At 34.5% G+C, this 26,462-nt stretch overlaps 1 protein-coding gene across 7 annotated transcripts in view; it reads left to right on the top strand.

Moving 5' to 3' along the window:
- LOC134228604 (uncharacterized) overlaps positions 1–19,030 on the top strand; it is a 42,691-nt gene extending 23,661 nt beyond the window's left edge. For all 7 annotated transcript variants that reach the window (XM_062710271.1, XM_062710302.1, XM_062710319.1 and 4 more), the window contains exons 3-8: positions 8,400–9,414; positions 9,719–11,248; positions 13,457–13,575; positions 17,478–17,618; positions 17,985–18,164; positions 18,342–19,030. In XM_062710271.1, the coding sequence (XP_062566255.1) occupies positions 8,400–9,414; positions 9,719–11,248; positions 13,457–13,575; positions 17,478–17,618; positions 17,985–18,164; positions 18,342–18,515 (3,159 nt within the window). In that variant the 3' untranslated portion in view covers positions 18,516–19,030. The remainder of the gene's footprint in view (positions 1–8,399; positions 9,415–9,718; positions 11,249–13,456; positions 13,576–17,477; positions 17,619–17,984; positions 18,165–18,341) is intronic.
- Positions 19,031–26,462: the final 7,432 nt, after the last annotated feature.

The raw sequence follows: 26,462 nt of genomic DNA, 5'->3' as shown, positions 1-26,462 counted from the left end.
TCAAACTTGGTAAACATGGAAACTATACCAAAGACTTCTTTTGCTTGATATCGTCGTAATTTAACTTCCAAATTAAGAGTACATAGTCAAGTAAATCTTGCAAAATTGTATTTTGAAAACTTTAAAATATATATATTATTTGTAAATGTTAAACTGAATTTAATTGAAATATTTTAGCACTTGTATCTAGATGAATTGGAAAAGTACACATTTATTCAAATGTCATTTGCAAGTATACTAAGAGTGTTAATTTTATTAGGTATCCGATAATTAATTATGTACCCCCTCCGTTTTTTCTTTGAATTAAAAATAAGTTGATTGCCCTTAAAGAATGACTTCAAATTGTACACATTTTTATGCCCCCCTTCGAAGAAGGGAGGGCATATTGCTATCTGTCGGTCCACTTAGTTTCCGTTCATTTTCTTCGCAACCATTGCACATACTGAAATGAAATTTTGCATACAGGTATATCACCTGAATATCTGAAGTTCTGTTTTGGGTACAAATCCACCATTTTTGACAGAGTTTTGCCCCTTGGACTTAGAAAAATTTCAATTAATTGCAGTTTCTGTTCATTTTCTTCGCAACCGTTGTACATACTGAAATGAAATTTGGTATACAGATATATCACATTAATATATAGGTCAAGTTTTGTTTTGAGTATGATCGCACCATTTCTGACAGAGTTATGCCCCTTGGACTTAGAAAAATTTCAATTATTTGCAGTTCCATTCATTTTCTTTGCAACATACTGAAATGAAATTTAGCATACAGATTTATCAGAGGAATATCTAGGTCAGGTTTTGTTTTGGGTACGATCACACCATTTTTGGCAGAGTTATGCCCCTTGGACTTAAAATATTTCCAATTATTTGCAGTTTCAATTCATTTTCTTCACAACCATTGCACATACTGAGATGAAATTTAGTATACAGTTTTATCAGATGAATATCTAGATCAAATTCTGTTTTGGGTACCATTGCGCCATTTTGGACAGAGTTATGCCCCTTGGACTTATAAAAAAAATTGCAATTATTTGCTAGCAATTTCCTTTCATTTTCTTTTCAGAGGTTGCACATACTGATATGAAATTTGGTATACAGATTTATTAGATGACTATCTAGGACAAGTTCTGTTTTGGTTACAATCGCGCCATTTTTGACAGAGTTATGCCCTTTTGGACTTGGAAAAATTCCAATTTGGGGGGGGGGGGGGGGCATAAGTGTTTTACAAACATCTCTTATATTAAATATAAATTGTACATAATATATTAAATGAAAACATCATCATAGGCAGATCAAAACATTTTTCACAAAATTCATTCTCATGCAGGCAACACTTTTTATACCATATAAAATAATTTGTTTATCCAATCATATGGCATGTTACAATCAGATTTAAATTGATTACACACTGTACTATTATTTTTTTTTCACTTCAGTTATAAATTCTCAGTTTTTTTTACTTAAACGCAGGCTCTTGAAACATTACCGCTAAAAGTAATTTTTGCTCCTTGAGAAATCTTAACTTTTTGAATATGGAAAATAAACCCATTCAAAGTATTAATTTTCAAAACATGTTATTGTTCTAAATCTTGGACAAATTATAAAATCTTTAGTAATGAAACATAACATATTTATTTAGGTTTGACATCAGTTTTGGACATTTTTTTTTTTTAAATTTTAGTACAGGTAGTTAATATGTTTTACAAAAGCATTGATCACATTGTTCTTGTATTATTGATAAACATATTATGATATACTTAATACCCTCTCCAATTTTACTGTGCAGTTTATCCCAAAAACATTACATTAAAAAAGTTTTAATATCTAAATGGGTAAAATTCAGCTGATATTGTTGACATAAAATTTCTATTGCAGCAACGCCAGAAACCTCTGAAGCCTGGCTAATTGATTTATAACATTTAATTGGTTCTGCACGGTATACTGCTCTGCAGAGAAAAAGTATTCGCATGTTAAAATATATTAGATTTCAGATAAGCTGCTAGTCACAGAGAAGGAGATTTTCTATTCACTAGGATAAGTTGGTTGTGTATGAGAGAAACAATGTTCTTTTTTGCTTGATAAAATTGAAAAATAAAGTAAATTTTTCTACTTAGAAGAAAGGTCTGGACTTTGAATTTAAGTTAAATTTTTAGTAAGAAAGCAACCCTTTATTTTCCACTGAGTTCAGTTGGTAGTAAAATTGTTTATAAATGTACATTTTCAAATTAAAACTTTATGACCTGATTAAAATCTCATCCTTATCGCTATAAATATCTGTATTATTGAGAGGAAAATATCTGAGTGAGTACCATGGCTGAATTTACCATACTGTTTAATTAGAATCATTTACCCCAGAAAACAGAATTAAAGAAGCCCTGCACATGGTCACATTGGGGATTTGTTGAACAGGTACAGGGTTAGGGAGTGGGTCTTTTATCAGTTGTCCTAATCATACAGGCTTTCCGTCAGGCTTCATTTAACGTGTACTACATCACCGCAGAATTGACGAGCCTCATAATGGTTATGTCAATCATTCTATTAATTTGGTCAGGTACAACTTCTTTCCGTATTTACTATTGAGAATTATTTTGTTGATGTGTACAACATATGATTTTTTTTCTTCTTAAAAACTTGGGGGGGGGGGGGGGGGGGAGATGGTCATACTTTACAAAGAAAAAAAAACTGTCTTTTACATCCAATTTTATTTAATTAAGATTTATAAGGAATTTTTTGTCAATTTTTTTAAAATAAGTTAACAGAGATCTTTCTTGAGCTCAAGTATGCCGTTTCTTTAGTTGTCCAAAATTGGATATAAGTCCAATTAAAATGTTCAAGTTTATTTGTAAGAGGTGTAAGTTGAAAATTGTGTTTCATTGGCTGGGAGTTGAGCATTCATGGAGTATTCAATCAATGTACAATACAAAAATACAAATGATGAAAACGATTGCAGTTCGAAATATAAGTCCATAAACATTAATGGTTCTAGAGATTTAAGTAAAAAAAAAAGATTGATTTGTTAATTAGTTGACAGCTCATTATCAAATTGTCACCTCTAAGATGAACATGCTAAAAAATACAACCAAAAGGTGTTCATTTAATTTACACCAACAGCATGGATCAGCCATACTAAAGATGCATGTATTCCGCACCTGGTGATGCTGTTGGTTCCAATAGGATTTTTTAAAACAATTAATTCCAAGAAATAAACACAAAATTTGTGGAGAACAACCATTTTGCCTATTATTTTTTAAAAATAATTTTAAAATTAAATCACTATTGAAAACAATTTATAAAACCTTGATTAGGAAGGATTTTTCCTGATTTTAATACAGTTAACAAGACTAGGTTCTATAGAGATACCCATATGGAGGTATGGACAGTACAATTGAACACAAATATGACCATTAATTCAGTAAGTTGTGAACACTTTTAATTAAAACATAAATTTTGTTAATACATTGTTTCTTGTACTCAATCAAAAATCAAAGTGGTAAATTATTAGATTACCTTTGTCCTTTAAATATGAAATAGTACTCAAACTTAATAGCTTGACTAAGATTCTTTGAAAAAGAAGAGAAAATTCTCCCCAATGTGCTATGATCAAGGATCATTACTTAATTAAATTGGCTAAGTTTTTAGTGAGGTCTTTGATATGCTAATAGGGAGCACCTGTTTTCTGTGTGACAAGGGGCTAACAGATTACCAATAGATCCTGTGGAGTGTTACAAACTGTGAAACCAAACAATACCTGCTCTCTCCTTTGATGTCTGAAACCTGAGAATATATTTAGTTCCACTTCATAAATGCTATCATGGGATTCTTTTTAAAAACAAAATATGACTTTGCAATTAAGGAACACAATAAAGAAAGATGCTTTATATTTTTTTTTCCTGTCAATTTGATTTTGCAAAATTTATAAATATTTTTGATATAAAATTCATACTTATTTTTATCTAAAACTTATACCTTGGACTTGAGTGACATATTGCTTATATTAAAGGGTAGATTTTTAAAATGTTTTTTTTTCCTCAGTCAATTAAATTTATTAATAACTGATATAAAAATAGAAAATTAAACACATTTTTATTGTCAGGTTATCTTGTTTAATGGTGATGTAATCTAATCATAACATCATAATTAAAACATTTGTATAGAAATTTCTTTCAAAATTTAAACAAGTAAAAATATCCTTAAGTAATAATACCTTTTATTGTTATATTGATTTTAAAATCCCTGTGGGACTTTGATATTAGAAGCTTTTCATGTAAAGGAATGATTGCCTTACTATTCTAACAGCTGGCTTTGGAACAGGTGTTGCAGGGCATTGTATGGGAGATAAGAAATTCTATTGGCTCTCCTGTCTAACCTTTAGCCAATCAGAGCCTATGTAGCATAGTTCAAACTCTGTTGTTGTACTTTGTTTAGATACCCATGTGTAGTATTGGACAAATATCTGTATATTGAAAAGAATGTAGATGGAAATTATTCAAGCCATTGTTTAATTTTTGGGACATACTGACCTAATTATTTTGACTGTGCTGAAATAAGATGTGATTCCTTTTGACTTGGAGGATTAACTACTGTTCAAGAGAAGTGACCACCCAATGTATAGGGTAAACAAACTCAGTGTCCAAGTCAGCATGCTGGAGAAGATGAATATTGTGATAATACTGAGATAGACATATAGTCTAGTGTAGATGATATACTGATAAACAATAAGTAAGAGCTGCTTAATTGATCCAGGTTAATTATCTATCCTTCTCATCAACCGATCAACTGAACAGGAAGTGACCAGTGTGTTTATTAGTGCTTGTATTGTGCAGACAAACATTTTACAAGATGATCATGTTGTAATGTGCAATTTTGGTTATGGATTTTAGTGCTGTATTAACCTGACTATTCAGGGTATTAACTGTTATTTAGTGCTGAGTAATCTCTGGTATACTGTATGGATGACCAACTCAAGGCCAGGAAGATGAAAATGACCAATCTCACCCTGGGTGATCTATACTGCGATGACAAGAGTCCCTTGTCTGAGGTAAAATTGTGTCATGTATTTAATGGTCACATGGTGCAGGGGGATTTACAATCATTTACAAAAAACGATGTCAGAGAAATTATGAAAAAGTGAACATGTTTAAGTTTTTTAGCATGCATGGTTATACAGTTGATGAATATTTCATAAGAACCTGCGTGAGATAAGAATAAAACAAGTTGAGCATGTAATGTAGGTATGAATACATGATGTGCCTTCAATAGTTGTTTATTGAAAGAAACAATGAATTTGATTATACCTACTTTTTCTATAGTTTCTGCTTAGTAAATAATACACAAAACCTGGAATTAATTGCTCAGTCTTAATTCAGTTGCAAAATGATATTGCTAAAATTTATTTTTCATCTTGCTTTAGGGTCTTCAGGGAAATTTCACTGAAAAATATCAATTAAAAATTATGTTATATGACCCTCATTTTCATTCCATGGAGAACAATGGTCAATTTGACAGTGTGGGTAGGCAATCCCCTTAAGAGCAAATGATTGAATGTAGGAATGCATTGAAAACTTCAATAGATACAGCTGAAATAAGAGCTGATGTAACTAAAGGATATTGATGATAATTACACAAAGCATGAAGGCTTTGTGAAGTAAGCTAAACTGATAGCATGAAATTTGTCATGTGTAGGGGAATCTCAGGTTTATAAGTTATACATATAAACATAAGCTGACATTTACAGGGCATTCTCCGTGATCTCTCTGGCATGTATTTGGTTGCCGCTGGTGCTGAGTGATCTGGCTGATTCTTTAGTTAAAACGTTGTAAAACAGTTTTCTTCATTGACTCAATTTTGATTAATTGACTGCAATAGTTTATAGACAGTGAGAGATTAAAGATTATAGGTGTTAATATATCAGTTCTAAATTTTAAAATACAAAAAAATCTGAAAAACTTTATGTGTGTTTGAAGAAATTATCTGATTATAAAGTACTCCTTGTGTAACAGTATTGCATAGGATTTGAAAATTATCAGTAGATTTGTGGAGATACTTAGATGTGTATTTACTGATAGATAGAGAGAACAAGTGCCCAGTCATGTTAGTCAGGGAATCAGAATGGGGAGCCAGGCATGTGTTTCTGGTTTGAAAGAATAACAGCTTGGCTATCACTCAATGTCTGCACAATGTCTCCCAGCAAAGCAAAAAAATCTCCCCCTGCCAGCAGCTACAAACAAGACCATCAGTTTTACTGCTTATATTTAAAAAAAAAATCTGATGTATATGACTGACCAGGACTAATAAAAAACCTTCCCTAAATGATGTCACGGGCTGTGTTTTATTTGTCTATACATCATACCTTCTGGACAAGTACATAGGTTTCTTCATGTTTTACACAGCAATAAAGTTTGTTTGTTTAGGCTAGCCAGACATGCAAAGAGACAGATTATGTAATCTGCTGTTATATCCAGGGATCATTAATGAAATTAACACTTTTAATTGTTTTGTAGCAAAAATCAACCTTTTTGCTTCTGTTTGTGAATGTTATCATTACCATTCAAATGGTGTTGCTTGCTTTTCAGATCGGTGGTGTAATAAAGAAGTAGTTTATATAGAGTCTCTAATCTGTCCACAGTTTGGTTATAACACTTATTCGTTGTTTGTTTGGGTAAATTCTTTAGAATGGAAGGGGCAGGTTGGGAACCAAATGTAAATGGCCAGGCTTGTCTTGAATTGATTAACTATGTTTGTCCCTTGATAAACATTTTACTTGAATCTGTCATTTTCCTATGAGAAAATCCTTGTGGTTTTTGGTCACTCTAGGTTTGTAAACTAAGACGTCACTCTTTTTCCTGTCCTTCAAGGAATGTGCAAATTGTTAGTGCTTGGATTAAATTTGAATATATATGTAAATGTCCCCTCAAGTAGCACATCGTACTTATTGTGGGACCTCCAAGAAATTTGTCAACAGACAAAATTGTTTTCTCCAAAATATTTGACACATTTATTTATCATTAGAGTAGAAAATAATTAAAAAATACATTACATACATCTTCAAGCAAAAACACCGTCAAGAAACTCATATAAGTAATTATACTTAAAAGAAAGGTGTCTTGCCTAGAAATAAATTAATTGATCGTGTGTTGATAAGGTGTGAAAATAACTAGAGGGAAACGTAAAAAAAATATCAATTTTCTTGTTATAACAGCCCCTTTCCCCTCCGTTTTCAGAGTTACCTATGATTTATATTGATCATTAATTTACAGTTGGCCTTACAAGTACACAGAGTAGAAGTCATTATAGGTTTTTAAAAAGGCTACTTTTCCACTACTTATGTGGTTACAAAACAACTCATAGCAAAATCTGGAACGTACATGTATCAGCAAAACATAAAATCTGAAGAGGTCCTTTATGTGAATTGTATAGAGTGACTTTTTCCTTGGTTGAAGTGTTGTAATTGGACCTGTTTCCCACATTTCTAACTCCTTGTCCCCTTCTATAACTGTAAAACCCCGCTTAACTTTGATCTATCTAGGGGGTCTTTTTGTTTCTAGAAATTAAGAACATGAAAAGTTTATAAGTGGATTTTGTTATGGAGATGAACCCCTGGGATCTCCCTAGGAGTTCTAGGGATTTTCCCTGGGACTTAGATAAGGAATCTTAATCCAGATTTATACTTGTAAATCCTACAAGCCCGTCTAATTGCTTCAACAATGATCAAGTTATAACTTAAATTATGTGATCTAGGAAAGTACTTTTTCAAGTCCTTGTCTACTTTTTATCATATTTAAATAAATTTCATAACTTATTACAGAAAATAATATGAATGACATCAATATTTATATCAAATTCATTTATAAAATTTTAACTCATTTTTATTTTTTTTACTTTTTAATAAATGACGATATTTTTTATTAAGTTACCAACCATAAATTAATCTTTTTATCTGTAACCACATTAGATATTGGAAGAAAAGGTCACTTTAAATTTATAATCATAACCAGTTATAAATTGACAATAATATGTTATTGTCATACAAAGGTTATAAGTATTCCCTTAAAAAAATCTGAATTGCGACCTGTGGTTTGAACTGAAGTTTCTTAAAGATGTCTTTGTTTATTCTGGAGATGAAATTTTGGCAAAAGTTTGATAAATAGGAAAGAATAAATATTTAGTTTAGGAAGCTTGGACAATGCTAAGTGTTATCTAGTATAGCCTTTACCTGTATCTGTGCCAAGCTGACCTGGAGGGGGCCTTTTTAACACAGTCTGTATCATTTCTGACCTGTATTTTTTTTACTAGAAAAAGGTGTGTAACAAATGAATATGGGTACTTTAAAATGTGATGTAGAAGGCATATCTGCCTGCTGACACTTAAATATTTCTGTTTTTTGTGTTGTTTCAGATGATGGAGTACAGGGAGGCTCCCGTCAGTCCTGGGGCGTCCAGTGTCCACAGCATGGACAATGGGGGGATGGACAATCTGGGATCACCCACCACTCCGTCCTCACCCACCCCAGCTCCAGTGGAAATCGCGGATGAGCGTCTTCCTAATGAGCTGCTAGATGAAATCTGTGAAGACATTGGAATGAAAGAGGGAATGGAGCTTGATTTTGTGGAGTTCCTCATGGAACAAGATATGGTGGACCCCCAGGTTTACATGACTCCAGAAGCAATAAGGAACACACTGTCGTCAGTGGCTCCGACCCCAGCAGCACATTCTCACAGTAATCTGTCGTCAGTCCCGGCTTCACAAACTCAAGTGACATCTACTCCCAAGAATAGTGACTGGGCATCCAGAGGATGCAGCAGTCCGACAACTACTTACTCTGTGGCCTCCAGTACAAACTGTACAGTAGCCACTTCCAGTGGGTCAAGCAGTCCTGTTGCCAAAAGGTTCCACCACTCTACGTCAGGGCCCTCAAGTCCGGTGCGGACCACTGCTCCTCCACTTTCGCCTCATGGAGGAGTCTTCAAAGCACCGCCCACGCCACCTACACCGAGACGTTCCTCTCAGTCTCAACAAAGCATTGCCTCACCCAGTATATCTAGCACTGTAGGGCCACAGGTACAGAGACCCTACTCCCCTGCCAGTGTGCCTTCTTCTCCCTCACAGAAATCCATGCCACCTCAGTTTCACCAATCTCAGTCACAGACACAGATGGCCCCACCTAAGTCTATCCCACCACACATGCAAAGGCAGAATAGCCAACACAACTACCAGAGGCTGGGGAGACCAGCCCCTCCTAATGTTAACATACAGAACATGCCCCAGCATCAGAAGTGGACAGGTCCACCTAATGGTCAGATGCCAAATGGCATGATGGGAAATCAGCCGTGTTCTATGAACAATATGGGATATCCTGCTAATCAACAGTTCCAGAGGTCAATGGAGGCATGTGACAATGGATATTATTCAGGTATTGAAAGCTTTGTATTCTATTATCTAGACTGTTATTTCTTTTCATTATAAACCCTCACCCCTTATAGAAAAGGAAGAGTTATATAGTGATGTGGGTGTTCATCTGTAACAGTTAGAGTGCTCATGTCTCCACCTGTTATCACTGAATAAAATTTTAAAAAGAATGAAATTAAAATTAATAATAAAAAAAAAAAATTGTGGTTTAAATTTGTTTATTGTTAGCATTATATAAGCTGTGGAAAAAAGCATTATGATTTTGTTGGTTTGTTGAAGAGAAATACTATCCAATCCTTGATTTGTAGGGGATACGGCCAGTGTGAGGAGTTATGGGTCATCCTCAGTGTCCTCCACCGTCCCCTCAACTGCCTCGTCCGCTCAGACCGCCATCCACAATCAAAACTTCAACAACCGACAGACACTGCAGAACATACCCCCTCAACAACAGAAAAACGTTCACTTTAGTGATCTGCAGGGACATCACCAGAACGGGGTGCCTATCCAGAGACAGAACTCGGCAGGGTACAATCAGGGCTACGAGTCCAGTGACTGTGATTTAGAAAACGAGTTTAGTCAGAGAAATGTGCCATCAAAGATCATGCCTCGACTAACGCCTTCCATGAAGTCTGATATTGCTCCATATATGGTGCCCGGCAATAACAATGGTTCTATGAGTCCTTACGGAGACTACTCCAGAGGAAGCAATAGTCGACCGGGCAGTGGCGAGAATCCAATGGTGTCTATGCAAAATGACTATTTTTCACAAAAGCCAAGTGAAATGTTTAATGTGGATGATAATCAGAATTCAATGCACATGAACAATTACAATAACTCTATGCAACATCCACAACAAAGTGAGATTCAAGACTCTGGCTACAGGCCTTCTTGTTCAGGAGGTGCTCCTATAGGAATGCAGCCTTTGAGGCATTTTGATGGACCTGGACCAAACTGTGGCATGCCGCAAGGAGAAGCATTAGGTGACCCCATGTATATGGACAGGACAGATGCATACAAAATTGCGATGGGATATTGTGATAATCAGTATGAACCACAAGGCCAGAATATGAACAATAGCTGTATGAATATGGACCAAAAACTGGGCCCTGGTATGATGAATCCTAACCAGGGATACCCAGGTGATAATTACTGTCAAAATCCTATGCAAAATAATGGACCACGGGGCATGCCTATGCAGAATCCTCATATGATGGGAGGTCCACCCCAGGGAAATATGGCTGGTGGTTATGAACAAAGTCAATATAACAATCGTATGCAATCAAGTGCCAATATGAACAATTCAATGTATTCGAATCCACAAACACCGATTAGTGCTGAAAACTTACAGTGTCAGAACCCTGGAGTCAATGGACAGAATTGGGTTGGACCCCAAACTCCAGGAATGCATTCCAAGCCTCCTCATCAAGGGATGGCTCCGGGAATGAACATGCACCCACAGCAGGGCATGCAGACCCCAGGGTCCAGCCCCATGCCCCCTTGTACTCAGCCCAACTGCCAGAGCTGTAAGACGGGTTCACCTCACCGACCACCAATGTTGGCATCACAGCAGACTTTCATTCAGCATCTCATTTCTGACCGTTCTAATGCCTTCCGCTCTCACCCTCTCTTTCCTTTACTTCGAGATCTCATCATTGCAGATATGAACTTCTGTTCACCCAGTTTTCCTTACCAACTCATTAGTAATTTACCTGCTGACTTTGACAAGCTTTTGCAGAACTTCCTATCTCGGAACCCTCCTTCAGGAACATATCAGGGCAATTTCGCAATAGAGAGTGTTATCATGGATGCTCTGAAGTATGCTCATCACTGCCTTATAGGTTAGTATTTGAACACTGGCTTAGCATAAAATTCATAATTAAAAAACTTGCACAATAACTAGACCCCTTGTTAGTCTGGAAATAATGAAAGTATGAGGTGGTGGGAGCTTTAAAGACGTTAATTTTATGTTATGGAATTTATATTTTTGATGAAGGCATTCTGCATACAGTTAATTCTCGATAAACCGCCACCTTTTGTAATTGAGAAATCATGGCGGTATAACGAATTTGGCGATGAATTGAATTTCTCATCTTTTAGGAAACAAGAAGTAGAGTTACCGTTCTTAGAAATAATTTAGCGTTTCTATTTTTATTATTACATGTTCATGTTTCTAAATTTTAAAATACTTCAAGTAATTTTTTTTATGTGCAATTTTGCCACAATCTTAATATGCAGTTATGAAATAAAGACTACATGTGTATGCATAAAATTATTGAAAAAAAAAATCTGCACGTCTGATATTGAAAAAAAAAATATGCTTGGTGGATCGTATTGATATATTGCCGATTGTACGTGAAATGAATTCTTGAATAAATTCATTGTTTATCGCATCATTGTTAATGAAACATTCACAATTCATACCGTATGATTATTTTTAAAGCAATCTTTGCATTGTTTAAAGCTCAAAATAATATCGTTATCGGCGAACTTAAAAAACAACGACCGCTTTCGTGGCGAAGTCTTGACTAAATGATTTTTATTAAACAGAAAACAAAATAATTATAACACTTCATGTTAAAATTATTGTTCATTAATTCTTATCTAAATTTTAATTGCATGTGTCTAGTCTGGCTTCGCATTCTTTACAACAGGAATAGTGTCAATAATTAGCCGCGCTTCACTGATCACATGCACCTGTGGCGGTATATCGAGATAATTGACACTTAAAAATGGACGTTTTTATGGCGGATGGCGGTAGACATTATAAAGAGAATTTTATATAGCAGGAAAAACGTTCCTGGGAAATCATGGCGGTATTGCGAAAATGGCGATGAATCGAATGGCGATAATTCGAGAATTGACTGTATATCATTATATGCATGCAGATCATTGCGATGTGGGGTGGGGGACTTATTGCTTGATGCCAGAGATGTGTGGTTGAAAGGCTATATACATGAAAAATCATTTATTACACCATGATCATTTTTAAGAGACATATAGTGTGTAGATTGGGTAAGATACTACATGTAGTAGGTGAAGGCAATAAATTGTAAGTGAAGGATATGTTTGATACAAAGTTTTATGATCTTTAAAATTGATTTTATTGGGTAACATTGTGTAAACAGAGGTCAGAAAAAGATTAAGTTGTAAAACAATTTATGACCCAGGTCTGTCTCGTTTGAAATTATGGCTTGGTAATTCTGCAAACTGAAAAAAGTAATAATTTTCTAAATGAATTGTATAAAATTTTCATCAGTGGTACATTACCCTTTCAAATTTCAGAAGCAGCAATTCAGCTGAATATGAAATTACTGAGGATGTAAACAGTTTAATGCTATTCAAACGGGAATAATTGCCCACCGATATATCTTGTAAAATCAAATAAATGTTTTGTGCGATATTTTTACCTGTTCAATGGATGAAATTGTGCACAGAAGTGTTATCAGCTAAGCATTAGGAAATTTGACATTGATTTTCGCTTTTTGTAATAGCTGACGTAATTTTTCTCTATGGTTCGTATAAAGGACCAGAAATTTTATATTGATGTAATTGATCTTCAGGGGACGTAATAATAGGAACTTTACTGGCTGAACCTGCAGCCCATACAAACCTGTATCGACAGATTGAAACTTAAAAGACAAAATCCCTTCTCTGTTGATATGCTAAAGTTTCCAATTACTAATTAGATAGTCAGATTAAATTGATTGCTGGGATCTTTGATGAAGTTATTATTGCAACCTTTTGAGAGCATTAGGGATACAGTGTTAGGTTTCAAAGTGAAGCTGAAATTTATATGAAACATTTCAGCTTGTTTAATAATTAAGTATTAAGAAGAAGAAATTGTTTTTTTTTGTAAAAAATAAAGGCCTTTAAATAAATACATTTATTGATATGTCTGTGTACTTTTATTAAGTGTTTTTTAAGTTGATCATTGCTTACATTTTTGCAAATAGTATATTGACTTAGATTTATTCAAAAATGAAATTTAAAAGAATTCCAAAGAAATTTTCTGCATATATGTATAATTGTATATTAAAATTTTGCAGAGAAAATTCGGGATAGACAAGAACAGGACAAAGTGACCAAAAGCACCTCCAAATCACTGAGTGCCATTGAAGAGTTCTGCGAAAAGTTTGACCGCTCGGTGCGACAAAATATCATCAAGGTAAAAATCAATTTTTAAAAAAAATCTTGGAGCTTAAATTGTGATTGACATGTGCCCTTATATTCTAGCCAAGGAAGAAAAACGGTCAAAAGAAGTGTTCTTTCTTTGTTACAAGGCAACATATAGATTTGTTCCTCAATTTCTCAGTATTGTTTATCCCTTTCTCAATATTAGAAGATTAACGATTTTGCCAAATACATACAATCAATTATTATAAATTTAATGTATCAAGAAAACAGTGCAGTATTTCTTTCAAATAAGTCTGGAATTCATACATGATATAGAGTAGTTGTAGCTTGAAATGGTGTCTTGTTTTATTATAACATCTTTGACATATCCTGTTTTTATTTGAAATTCAATACTTGTATTTAATTTTTTTTATTGTTAGCAGTAACAAAATCTATCTGGTATATTACACTTTTCTGATGAATTGTCAAAGGGTTGTCAGAAATTGTTAGTAAAGTTACATCACAGTAGTAACATTAATAGCTTTTCAAGATTTATCTATCATTTTGCATGGAATATGCACTTGTCATTTAGTGCTTTAAAATGAAGTATTGAGTTACGGCAAGGCATGACCTGCCGTCTTTAAACACTCAAATAACAAACTTTCAAAACAGCAGTCAGGGTTCTGGCCGGGCCTTATATTGGAGATCTGATATCTTTAAGTGGGCAAAATTTCACAAGTAATTTCCCAACAAGAATAAAAGATGTTGATGTAGAAAAAGCTGACAATTATAGCTTTAAGGTCCCTATTCAGTGGCCGGCCATGAATAATGTGGGGACTTTTTGAAATCCTATCCATTCATTGAGTGAGGTATGCATATAGAGACGGGTTTTCTAGACCTGTTGATTTGGTGAAAATCTATGCTGGGTAGCTTTACTGTAGTATTGTTCCTGTTGGTAGGAGAAGGGATTCGTAAAAAGAAAGGGAAGAAAAGAATTCACTTTCCTTTGTATCCAAGTTTTGTGGAGATACTTATTGCCAAACCCTCTCAAAGGATTGGCAATTCATTTTAAAACATTTTTCAATATCCTGAATGTTTTCAATTTTGAGGAAAAAAGGTATTAAAATTTCAGTAATACTCAAACTGTTGGCATCAAAACTTTTAGCTAACATTTTATTTGCAATTCAAGTTGATCATTTACTTTGGAAATTAAGTTTGCAAGTGCAAAGAGTTTGAAATCCAAGTTTACCATTTACTTAGTTAATTAAGTTTGAAAATGTACCAAATTGTAATCATTTTCAGCAATAGGAAATCTGAGCTGTATTTGTACAAAGTATTACAAGTGTAGGTCATGTGCGGTATTGGCAATCTCCCCCATACAATGTCTGAAATCCTGCTATTATTATCACAGGGTTTATTTTTCTATGGGACTTTGTCAGGGTTTAGAAAAATCTACCTGGTCCAAGGCACAGGAAATGAATCATTCATCCAGATTTAGATGTCCTAGATAGAAAAATTTGGCCACTGTAACATGAATGTGTGTTTATCGGCCTTATTCTCTGCCCAGAGTAAGCGGTCTGATATGTTACCCGATAGGCTGCATACTCAGTATTCATGTGGGAGTTTTTATCACTCACAAATCAAAAACGGGGGATTTTTTAAAAGTACTCTAATGATAGTTAAATTGAAACATTGATAAAATTCAAACAGAACATGGTTCTCAAATCAGATACATAATATACACTGTAACAGGCTATTAATCAAAATATATTTGCAGCAAGCCTGTAATTAAAGAAAAGTACAGATCTATATTTTCTTTAAAAAATTGAGAGATTGAGAACAAAAAAAAGTACTGTAATAAGTATTTGACAGGTCCTGTGTCATCATGTTGCATGTTTTGCCTGATGCTGTAACATTGATCATGGACAAGGTGTGTGTGTGTGTTAGAGAGAAAATGATGTATATCAAAACTATCTGTAGCCAAATCAACTGATGGCTGTCATGTTGACTATAGAAGTAAGAAAGGGTGGTCAAAAGAGGGAGATCTCAATCCATTATTTATATACACGCAATTATGTCACCAAATATGATTTAAAGCCCCCTAGTAAATCCCTAGACTTTGTTATCTTTGTCAGGTCTAAATGCTTGACTTGCACAAAACACAACCCTGTCGATCAAACTGGTTGACATGATGTTGATCGAGACATGCTAGTATATTGTTTTTCTGTTTGTGTGGTCTAGGTGCTTTGCCGACTTTCCCGCCCATTTCTAATACCCCTCAACGGAGAAGAATTCACCCGTAACATTTAATCAGACAAGTTCTCCTCCTTGAATTGATGGAATTCCTAAACAAGTGGCTGTTTGGTCGGTAGAAGGCGGAGAAGATTAAAGTGCCTGCTTGTGTTGGCCACTCCGTCATTAGGCCATGTTTGTACTGGAAACATTCAACAGCCCCCCCTAAATAGATTCATTAAATGGGACCCATAAAAAAAACCAAGAACAAGTGTTCTTTTTATAAAATTATTATCCTTTAGTTCGAGCACTTCATCAATTCTAGGTTAAAGCATTACCAGTAAATTATTTTAATGGATTTTTTTAAAAAGTAGAGAAAGGATAGAAAGAGAAAGTGAGAGAAAGATTACCAGTATCACTCATATTTTTACTGGCACAGAATCAGAAGAGATTTACAGAAGACCCACTTTTGTAGTTTTATTTCTTAGTTGTTTTTTTTTTCCTGTGGTGTAAGTTGGCATATACTGGGTTGTCTACATTGCATCAGTCAACCCCTGTTGACTTTGACTTTAGCTGGCTCACTCTCAACAATCTGAAAAGCTTTGCAAGGATTGAAATGTAAATGCATTATGACAAAAAAACTATTCACAATAGGTAACTAACATACTCTAGGATAGGAAGTGGGTTGAGAAAGAAGGGAGCAAATGCCAGGAGTCTGATTTCTGTATTAGAGCTTGTCTTAAGAGATTTTTTGTTTTCATGTGGCTAAGTTACTGTTAAAAAATACAGAGAAAAAAGCAAACACCAGGTGCAGTAAACTTCCTGACATGCAACTGTGTATGTTTGTGTTAGAAGGGCATTCTCAATTCAAAACACATGATCCCATCTTTTGTTTGGGGTTCAATGAGAGTGGCACTAGAAAGAGCACACTCAAAATAACTTTGTCCTTACACAGAATCTACATCAGCTTCTAGCTGTCAGAGACTGGGGGTTAAGAGTTGTGTCCCTTTGGTGCTGGGTTAACTATTGTACACATTGCTGTAGATTATTCTGTGTGCTTTTTGTGGGAGATGGAAGTCGAGATTAGCTGAAGCATGGCAGAGTTGTGGTCTGGTGTGTATTGCTAATTTCTTTTTTGCCTGGATGCTGGAAAGTTTGACTGACACACACACGACTAATTCCGTCACGATAGACATCTTTTCCAGGCCAGTTCAGCGAGAACCTGTCAGGGGATCTAGGTTAGACATGACTGCAGGCCCCTGGCTGACTCATACACCTGCCTGATAAGGTTTCATTATAACAAATTCATCCCAGGGATTTTTTAAATGAATAATCTGGAAAACAAACTCAACTCTCTTATCAGAAAATTGAAGACCAAAAGCTATGTTTACATGGTAGATACAACATGAATTCCAACACTTACTGCCTGTTTTAAATGTCAAATTTCTTTATAGTTGATGTTAACAATATGATGTATAAAAGTCAGTGTTCAGTATAGGAATTTCAAAACATTTTGTAGTCAGGTTTTTCGGAGCCTTGTAATGCATACCTGTACCAGTAGGAGATGTTGTCTAATTAGGTCAACAGATAATGAAACAGCAGGAAAGCTCTTCTGATTGAGTTGTAAAGTCAAGATTATATGTAGAAGAGTTATATTTTATTTTTAGGGTTGTTAAAACTGAATTACATGAAAAGTTAATAAGCTATTTTGTTGTCTTTCAGCCAGCAACGTTTCAGCTGCCAAACCACAGTGGAGGGGTGAGCTCATCGTCCATGCCCGGTCAACCAATGGGAGGGAATATGACCCCCACCATGGGTACCCCCACAAAGGACCACAAGTTTAGCAGCATGGATGGCATGATGGTATAAACTAATGACATTTTTAGTTGTCAGAAAGAATTCTGAAATATTCACTCTGCTATTTACCTATACTCCAGAAAAAGATATAAAATGAGTAATGCAAAGCATGTTATATAATGCAGTCAGCAATTGTAATTCATTATGCAGATAAATGTTGAGGTTTAGATTAGGGTTGTTAAGTGTGGAAAAGTATAATGAAAAATTATGGCGATGTGTTAAAAGGTATTCATCTAGTCATTTACACATCTAACAAATTACTGGGAGGAAAAAATCTCTGTCATAATTAATTTTCTTCTAAGAATTTATGTCGGCTTGTATAGTTATTCATCTTGTTTTACTATTTTTGTTATAAATTGTGTACATTTTCAGATGCAGGGGTTGTTTGCTTCTCCAAGTGCAAAGAAAGGCTTAGATCTGAGTGCCATTTGTTCCCCACATTTCAAATCGCTGAAGGACCTGGCAGATTGCAGTGACTCTACTAGTATTGTCAGCAGCAGTAGCAACCATGGAAAGTCAGAGTCTAAAAAACACCCAAGTCTGCCAAAAGAGGTATTTATAGTCTTATTATGGAAAAGAACATTGTTAAAATTGTATCAAGAATGTTTTTATGTTAGAAAAGCATAACCAAATAATACCTTAATACCTTGTAGATTTTGGAAACTGGCATAAATATTTTAAACATTTTATAAAGCGTTGGTACAAATTTGATTATTTTTTTAATTTTAGGCTGTAGCCATTATGTTAGAATGGTTGAGACAACACAAAGACAACCCATATCCCAACGATGATGAGAAGGCAATGCTAATTAAACAAACAGGACTGACGATAAATCAAATTAATTACTGGTTCACAAACGCCAGGAGAAGAATTCTGCCTAAGTGGGCCCAACAGTGTAAGTGAACAGGACTCGGCCATTAGATGCCCAATATTTCAGGAGTAAGTGGCACAGAGGTCCGTGATTCCTGCCTGGAAAATTATTACATATCACAAAACAGTGCCTGAAGTTATAGTCCAAGGGAAGTAACTCTTAAAACTTACTAGGAGCATCCCTGGTGAACAGAGCGGACATTACACATCAGCATTTTGAGATAGCATTCTTGGATAACTTGTGAAATGTGTTCATTGTCCATGACAATTCTGGTTAGTGCTTTGTTTACAAATCTATTTAGAGTATTATTTTGTGATGTCCATTATTGATATCAAAGCCATGTTATGCTATGCACAGAAGTTAGCATTACTTTTCTCTGTGATTTTAGATGGTCCTACAAGGACTTTTATTCTGTAATAATTGTGTCCTAAGGACTAGTAACATTAACTTATTCATAGTTTTAGGGGGAAAAAAAGAAAGCTGTTACCAAAGCTTTATGCATTAACTTTACCAGTGTTCAAGCAATAATTGGTGTTTTTTTATTAGGTCACCTGAGTCACTCAGGTGACCTATTGCTATCTGTTTTTGTCCGTCGTCGTCCGTCGTTCGTCGTACGTCGTTCGTCGTTCGTCGTCAATCGGTCGTAAACTTTTGAACATTTTCAGCTTCTTCTCTGCAACCACTGAACCAATTGCAACCAAATTTGGCACAAAGCATCTATGGGTGAAGGGGAACAAAAATTGTGAATTTCATGATCCCTACCCCCCTGGGGCCTGGGGGTGGGGCCAAAACCACTAAAATTAATGAAATCTTTAAAAATCTTCTTCTTTACTCCTGGACATCAAGCAGTCAAACTGTTTGCATGATTGTAATCAGCATTGAGTCCTCTATCAAAATTGTGAAATTCATGGCCCTGGGGTCAGGGGTTCTTGTGCTAGGGTGGGGCTAAATAAGTATATAGTGAAAATGCATTATTTCTTTGAAAATCTTCTTCTCTGCTCCTGAATATTAAATAAACTAACTAAGTACATAGTTATAATGCGCAAGAGTGCCTCTACCAAAATTATGAATTTTATGGCCCCAGAGTCAGGGGTTCTGGTGTTAGGGCGGGGGGGGGGGGGGGGGGGCTGTATTGATTATACATGTATAGTGAAAAAACATTAAATCTTTGAATATTTTATTCTTTGTTCCTAGGTTTTAAGCAAATGAACTACCTATATAGTTATGAGCAAGGGACCCAATTTTCAAGAATTGTAAATTTCAAGACCCCAGGATCAGTTGTACCATAGAGGGGGGGGGGGCTGTACTTATATACTGAAAATGAATGAATTGTTTGAAATGTGCTCCTTGGTATTCATCAAATTTTTTTGAAAAGCAAGGATGCCTTTCCAAAAATTGTGCAATGTGTGGATCAAAGCCTAAGAGTCAAGGATTCCTGTGTGGTAGCGGCACTACTGATTATTGCTGAATATTACTGATTTGTTGAAATGCATTTTTTGTTCCCCTACCCTGCCTATGGGTATTAAGTAACCAAACTAAGGAACTGATAAGTGTATAGTTATGATTACCAAATTGTAAATGCTATAGCATCTGGCTTAAAACAAATTCAATCACTGGAAAGTTGTTGAATAATGCTCAGGTGACCTATAAGGCCCATGGGCCTCTTGTGTAAACTTCTTTAAGCTTTTAGAGAGGATTTTATTCTGTATTGATGTTTTATATTTATAGTCTTTTTTTTATTTTTATTTAATATTAATTTGAAAGGACACAAACTCAGAGAGCTTTTGTAGTTTCAGTGTTGCTGTCTGAATTTTATACTGACTTTATTAAAAGTGGCCTTCATGCATTTTATAATTATTTTTCACCCATTGAAACAAATATATTAACAACCAGAGAGATCAAAGTGTACATACCTTAATAAAACAAAAACGTGCCAAACTGTCTCCTGTTTGTCTGATGTTCCACGAGAATTTGGTGCACTTTGTCATACTTAGTATGTAGGTATAGCGTTAAGAATACTCATTTTGTCTTTGTTTTAGTTCTAAGATATTGATTATGGTAAATTTTTAAGCTTTTTTCACCTGACCATTTTAAATTTCATCAGGAGGATGCAACAAAGTAAAGAACAATTGTTGCTGATTTGCTTCATTACTATTGCTAGATATACCTGTACAAATGTAGAGCTCATGTGGCTAGATTCTGTAACTTGTCTGGTCCTCTTTTTCACTGGTTCTCTTTCCTTTCTTTTCTTTCTTGAAACAGATGTAAATTTCCACTGTAAAGTTTGTATATAGTGTGTTTTCAGTGGAATCATTATATTATGAATCATTTGTTTATCTTTCTGAGAGGTTTATTGAAAGAGTTTAATCACAGTTTTATATATAATTACATGAATGACTGGGACCTGAGAATTCACTGGCTAGTGTGTGTTGTTTAGAAATATGATTTTTTGTTACTTTTTTACAGCAGTATTAATGAAGGTAGAACATTTTTTTTCAGCTGTCTTTTTATTTTGATACTGGAATAATTGCTGCATTTTATAATCTTTCACATTTTTGGACATCAGTTTCATTTATAAGGCTTTAGCATGTTTGGTAGACAAGGAGATATTTAAAATAAAAGCTGGGATTTTGCAAGTATTAGTAAAATATCTTTCATGCTGTACCAAAGATCTTCAGAATGTTACTTGTTTAAAGCTTTAAGTTTATGAAAAAAATTTCTGTGTTACTTTTGTACAAGAGATTCATTCCAGGATGGTTTTAATTTAATCAAAAAGTTGTAAAGTATACAATTACCTCACTAGAACAGATAAAGACATATCATTTACAATCCTGATCAATTATTCTGTCAAGAAAAATAAGTTGTGATAAATCTTTGGTAAAATATATTTCAGAGTTCATTCCAATGAACTTTGTAAAATTTTTTGGAACAATTTATAAAGTTCAAGTCCTTATGGCCTGGTGCATGACTTTTTTCAGATCTTGATATTTCATTTAGTTTTGGTTCAAATCTGAATTCTGATGTGGCAGGTCACAAATTTTTTATCAAAAACAAATAAAAACATGATTTCTTTTTTTAAAATTATTTTTAAAACAACCAATTTTTTAAGTTGTGGACTGTGCCTTGATCTTACATCCACTTTTAATTCTGTTTTACTCTGACATGTATATGATAGGTTGTAACCATGCAGCATGTAAATATTGTGCCTTATAACATGCTATTATTAGATGTAAAAGGTGTTTACCAATATGAAAATGCTTTAGAATGTCAACTTTTTTTTACCTCATTAAAATTGTGATGTTGATTGAAGTTGTGTTTAGTTATAGATATTTCTGTTTAAAAAGGGCTTGGTGATGAAAGTAAATTGATTAACTTCTAGAAATCATGCAAGTTTAAAATGGAAATTCTTGTACCAAAAAATGGTATTCATTAACAGCCTTCAGTTTTGTGATAAATGGATATTGTTATATAATTATATGCAAGTTGCAGACGAGATTGACCATAAGCACTTCTGGTGAATGTCTCATTTTCCTGATGATAGTTTCCTGCCTCTGAATTATAATGGGTAGGACAGACTTTTACTTTGCTTCAAACAAGAACAGGGTGTTCATGACAGAACAGATCATTAGGTAAAGGTTTCAGTCTCATTAAATAATTGATTTTATATAGCCTTCTAAACCTTAAATAAATCACTATATGAATGCTGCATGCCTTACTCCTGTGTCCAAAAGGTGATCATTTCTGTTCGGAAATTTGGCAAATCTATTTTTTCAATAAATTTACCATCAGTTCTTCATATACTCGGTATTTAATACATGTATTGTGTGGTTCATGAAAAAAAAGCTCCTCTGAATCTGAGATAAAGGCACTTTGTTTGCATGTGTTCAATCATTTTTTACCATTTTTTTTTACTGCTGTCTCAAGTTCCAAGTTCAGGCTCTAGGGGAAACTAAGTTGATCATATGTTGAAAATATATATCAAAATTGACATGAAAGTCAATGAAATTAATGGTTATTTAGCAGGCAAACTCTGAGCCAGTCAACCATAGAAAGAGTGTGGCATACAAGGCAAGGACATTTCCAGCTTATACAGTAAAACTTTGTTATAGCAAAGTCCAGAGGACCTGTGAAATTACTTCACTATGTATCCTAATTTGTCTATCCATGTAAATGTCTAGGGGCCATAACTTTGTAAAAGGGAAGAAATACGGAAAACTAATACTTAGTGCAACGATTGCTTATGACCCAGCAGTATATCTTATATATCAAGGTCATTGGAAAAATATTAAATATCTTTGCCATGCTAAAACTGAATTTTTATTGAAGAATCACTGAAAGCTCATAGTGAGTATGGATTGAAAATGATCCAAGGGTGTGTCTTGACCTTGACCATTGATCTTTCTGGAAAGTTTGAGATCACTTTCAGAAAAAGTATAAAACTCTTGGCTGCAGTACAATTGGGAAGAATCGTTGGAAGCTCACACTTGGTATAAAGATTGATAATATTCTCAGGATTTGTCTTGACCTTGACCTAAGGCTATTCTGGCAAGTTGAAGGTCATTTTCCTGAAATAGAAATGCCCAAACAGTACTAAAACCCCTGTTTCACCGTGTCAAACCGTTACTTTGAGGGAGTCGCAAAAAGAACGAGGGAGTTTTTTACGCCAGGGGGAGTCGATTTCCTTCGCTTGAAAAACTGCCGAAAGGTAGGTCACGGTGTTTTGTTGCATTTAGAAATAGTTTTTGCACAAATACTATATCGCACGGAACAATACAATAACTAAGGTACATGTACATCAGAAGTTTACCAGTCTTAACCATCTAGTATGCTCAAACACTTCGGATCTTTTTTCAGTATTCACACATTTTACTTTGACGATGACAAAAAATATGCATTAATGAATATTTATGCAGTATAACCAGGTTGTAGGTGATCTAAATGTTTTATTATTTGATAATCTTTATTGCTTGACAATTTGAATTTGGAAAATGATCGTTGAAGGAATGTACGGAGGCGATTTCTAATTTTCGTGCAAAGGTAACGGAAGGGGGAGTCGATTTCTGTTCATGATTAAGAAAGGGGGAGTCGCAAAGTAATCTAAATAATGAATTTTGGCAATCAATGTTGTCGAAATGGGCATTTTGAATGTTGAAAATGTAATATTTTATTTTCAATATCAATCTTTGAACATTTTATTCTGAATATCTAGAAATGACAAAAAAGACATCATTGTTTTAACTCCATCAACCTAAAAAAATATATCACAGTCTGAGCCAGTCTATTCGATTTCTGCACATATGTTAATGAGCACCACTCTGTACAAAGTCCTGCAAAGAGAAAGACAAATTGACCTTTAATTCGTACAAAATAAATAGGCCAAAATTATTCTCTAACTCAATGTTTAAAAAACTTTTATCATTTTGTTTTAGGATACAAAATTTCTCTTTAGATCAAAGAAATATAACCACACCCTTTTTGCCTACATAGTATGAAATTATATGGACTATCAGACCCCTTGTAAAAGATTGTGAGGTTGTGAAATTAGACATTTTGAATAAAGAATGTGCATTATTTAAATAAAAAGATTACCATCCAGGCACGTAGCATCGTTTTTGAAGGGGGGGGGGGGGCAACCAGAGAATTTTTTTTTTAATTACCTGAAGAAGCGGACAAGCAAAAAAAAAGTTGCCCAAAAACGAAAATCCTATTTCTTGGGGGGGGGGGGCATACATGTGATAATTTCTAGACCCAGATACTGTACAGCAGCCTTCAAAATACTGGAATTTGGGTGAAAATACTGTACATTGCTAACCAAAAAACGGTACAAAATATCGACCAAAAAACAATGTAAGATGTTTATTTTTTAAAAATAAATTTCAAATCAATGTTCAGGTGCACCACTGCATAACATGTATTATGATTTAATTATTTTTCATTTCAAGAAACTCTTGAAGAATTTTGAATTTCGGCATAAAACTATGCTAAATGCTGAACTTGGTAAAAAGTACAGTGTTTAAAAACACTTTATTGTATGAATCTGGTCGTTTCCATTCAGCTGCATTATTAAAATTGTACTAAAAATCATTTCTCTTAATCTGTGTTTAAATAGACAATATGTATGCCTGATCAAATAATGGATGAATTTTCGTTTTGCTGTCACAAAGTGTCTCCGATTCTTGTGAATGGTGTTTTCTCTGAAATGTCTTTACTTTTAATAAATTACTGTTTAAAAGAATCCTTGATAAACCTGTCCTATTAAAAAGCAATCAGCTAAACAAAACGCTTTGATATCTCCTAATTACGATGTAATTATCACGGGAATATTTCACACCTTCGTTCATGCTGTTTTGTTTACATTAACTAAGGGCAGTAAGTCACGCATACTTCGAGATTTCCTGTGTTGCGAGAGCGGGAATGAAAGAAAAATGGCAGTTTTCGGTAAACATTTCAAAATACGGTACACATTTTCATTTCCAGTGAATTTTGTTGTACCGCCGGGACACCGTGATGGGGGTCGAAAATACGGGACATTTCCTGTACCGCCGGTACATATCACATGTATGGGGGGGGTGTAACTTTTTTCAAAGAAAAATTACTTCACTTCCAGTTTTTTGCTACAATTTCTTGATATCATTATACTATGGTAAAAAGTGGGGGGGGGGGGGGGGGGGGGGAACTTTCAATGAATATTTTCTATAGTGCTCACACCCCGTTGCTACGTCCCTGTCATCAATCTATTACAAATGTGTGTGATGCTGTTTCTAAAGGCAACCTTTGGTACAATGATTCAGTACAAGAAGTCCATGGGCCACATCTTTCATCTATACAACTTGATATACTACCTGATGTATGCTTCCATATCAATATGAGCAATTATGGCTTTGCAAAGATTTTTTAAAGAATTTTCTTGTATATTTCTATGTAAAACTTTGATCGGCCATTTTGGGCCCGCCCTTCCCCCGTGGATCCTGATTTGAACAAACTTGAATCTACACAACCTGAGGATGCTTCCATATTAATATGATCAATTATGGCTTTGCTATTTTCGAGAAGAAGATTTTTAAAGAATTTTCTTACATATTTCTATGTAGAACTTTGATCAATAAGGCGCAAAAATGTTAAAACTTTATTTGCTATATGCCTTTATCGTATTTGAAGAGTTTCTTGGAAGCTTTTGAAAAACGGTCTTCAAATATTGTTTTTGAATTTTCATCCTGTGTTTGGATACCTATGCCAGCTGTACATATACATGTATCATGATACTCGATTTCGCTGAATTGTTGTATATCAAAAAATTTGTCAACCTTTTGTCTTTTGGGAGTTCTTTTCAACGGGGAAGGTGACCCTCTTGTCTGGTTGCACTGAAAATTCTATGAACTTTCAGCTTTTTTGGTGTTGGAGATTTTGAATAACAAGGAGTTTTTGAGGGGGTGTTTTTAAATATATCAGCTGTCCATTTCCATTTGTACGGACTACTGGTGTTTTGTATTTTCCCCTTTTTTTTAGGTTGATGGAGCTATAAGGATGATTTCTTTTTTGTCATTTCTAAATATTCAGAATAATAACGTTCAAAGATTGATATTGACAATAAAATATTACATTTTCAACATTCAAAATGCTCATTTCGACAACATTGATTGCCAAAATTCATTATTTAGATTACTTTGCGACTCCCCCTTTCTTAATCATGAACAGAAATCGACTCCCCCTTCCGTTACCTTTGCACTGAAATTAGAAATCGCCTCCGTACATTCCTTAAACGATCATTTTTCAAATTCAAATTGTCAAGCAATAAAGATTATCAAATAATAAAACATTTAGATCACCTACAACCTGGTTATACTGCATAAATATTCATTAATGCATATTTTTTGTCAAAGTCAAAGTCAAATTTGTGAATACTGAAAAAAGATCCGAAGTGTTTGAGAATACTAGATGGCTAAGACTGGTAAACTTCTGATGTACATGTACCTTAGTTA

The sequence above is a fragment of the Saccostrea cucullata genome, unplaced genomic scaffold (genome assembly GCF_032062105.1).
Source record: "Saccostrea cucullata isolate Sc308-1 unplaced genomic scaffold, CSIRO_AGI_Scuc_v1 ctg146, whole genome shotgun sequence".
NCBI classification, from domain to species: domain Eukaryota; kingdom Metazoa; phylum Mollusca; class Bivalvia; order Ostreida; family Ostreidae; genus Saccostrea; species Saccostrea cuccullata.
This window is presented reverse-complemented; position numbering and strand designations above follow the sequence as displayed.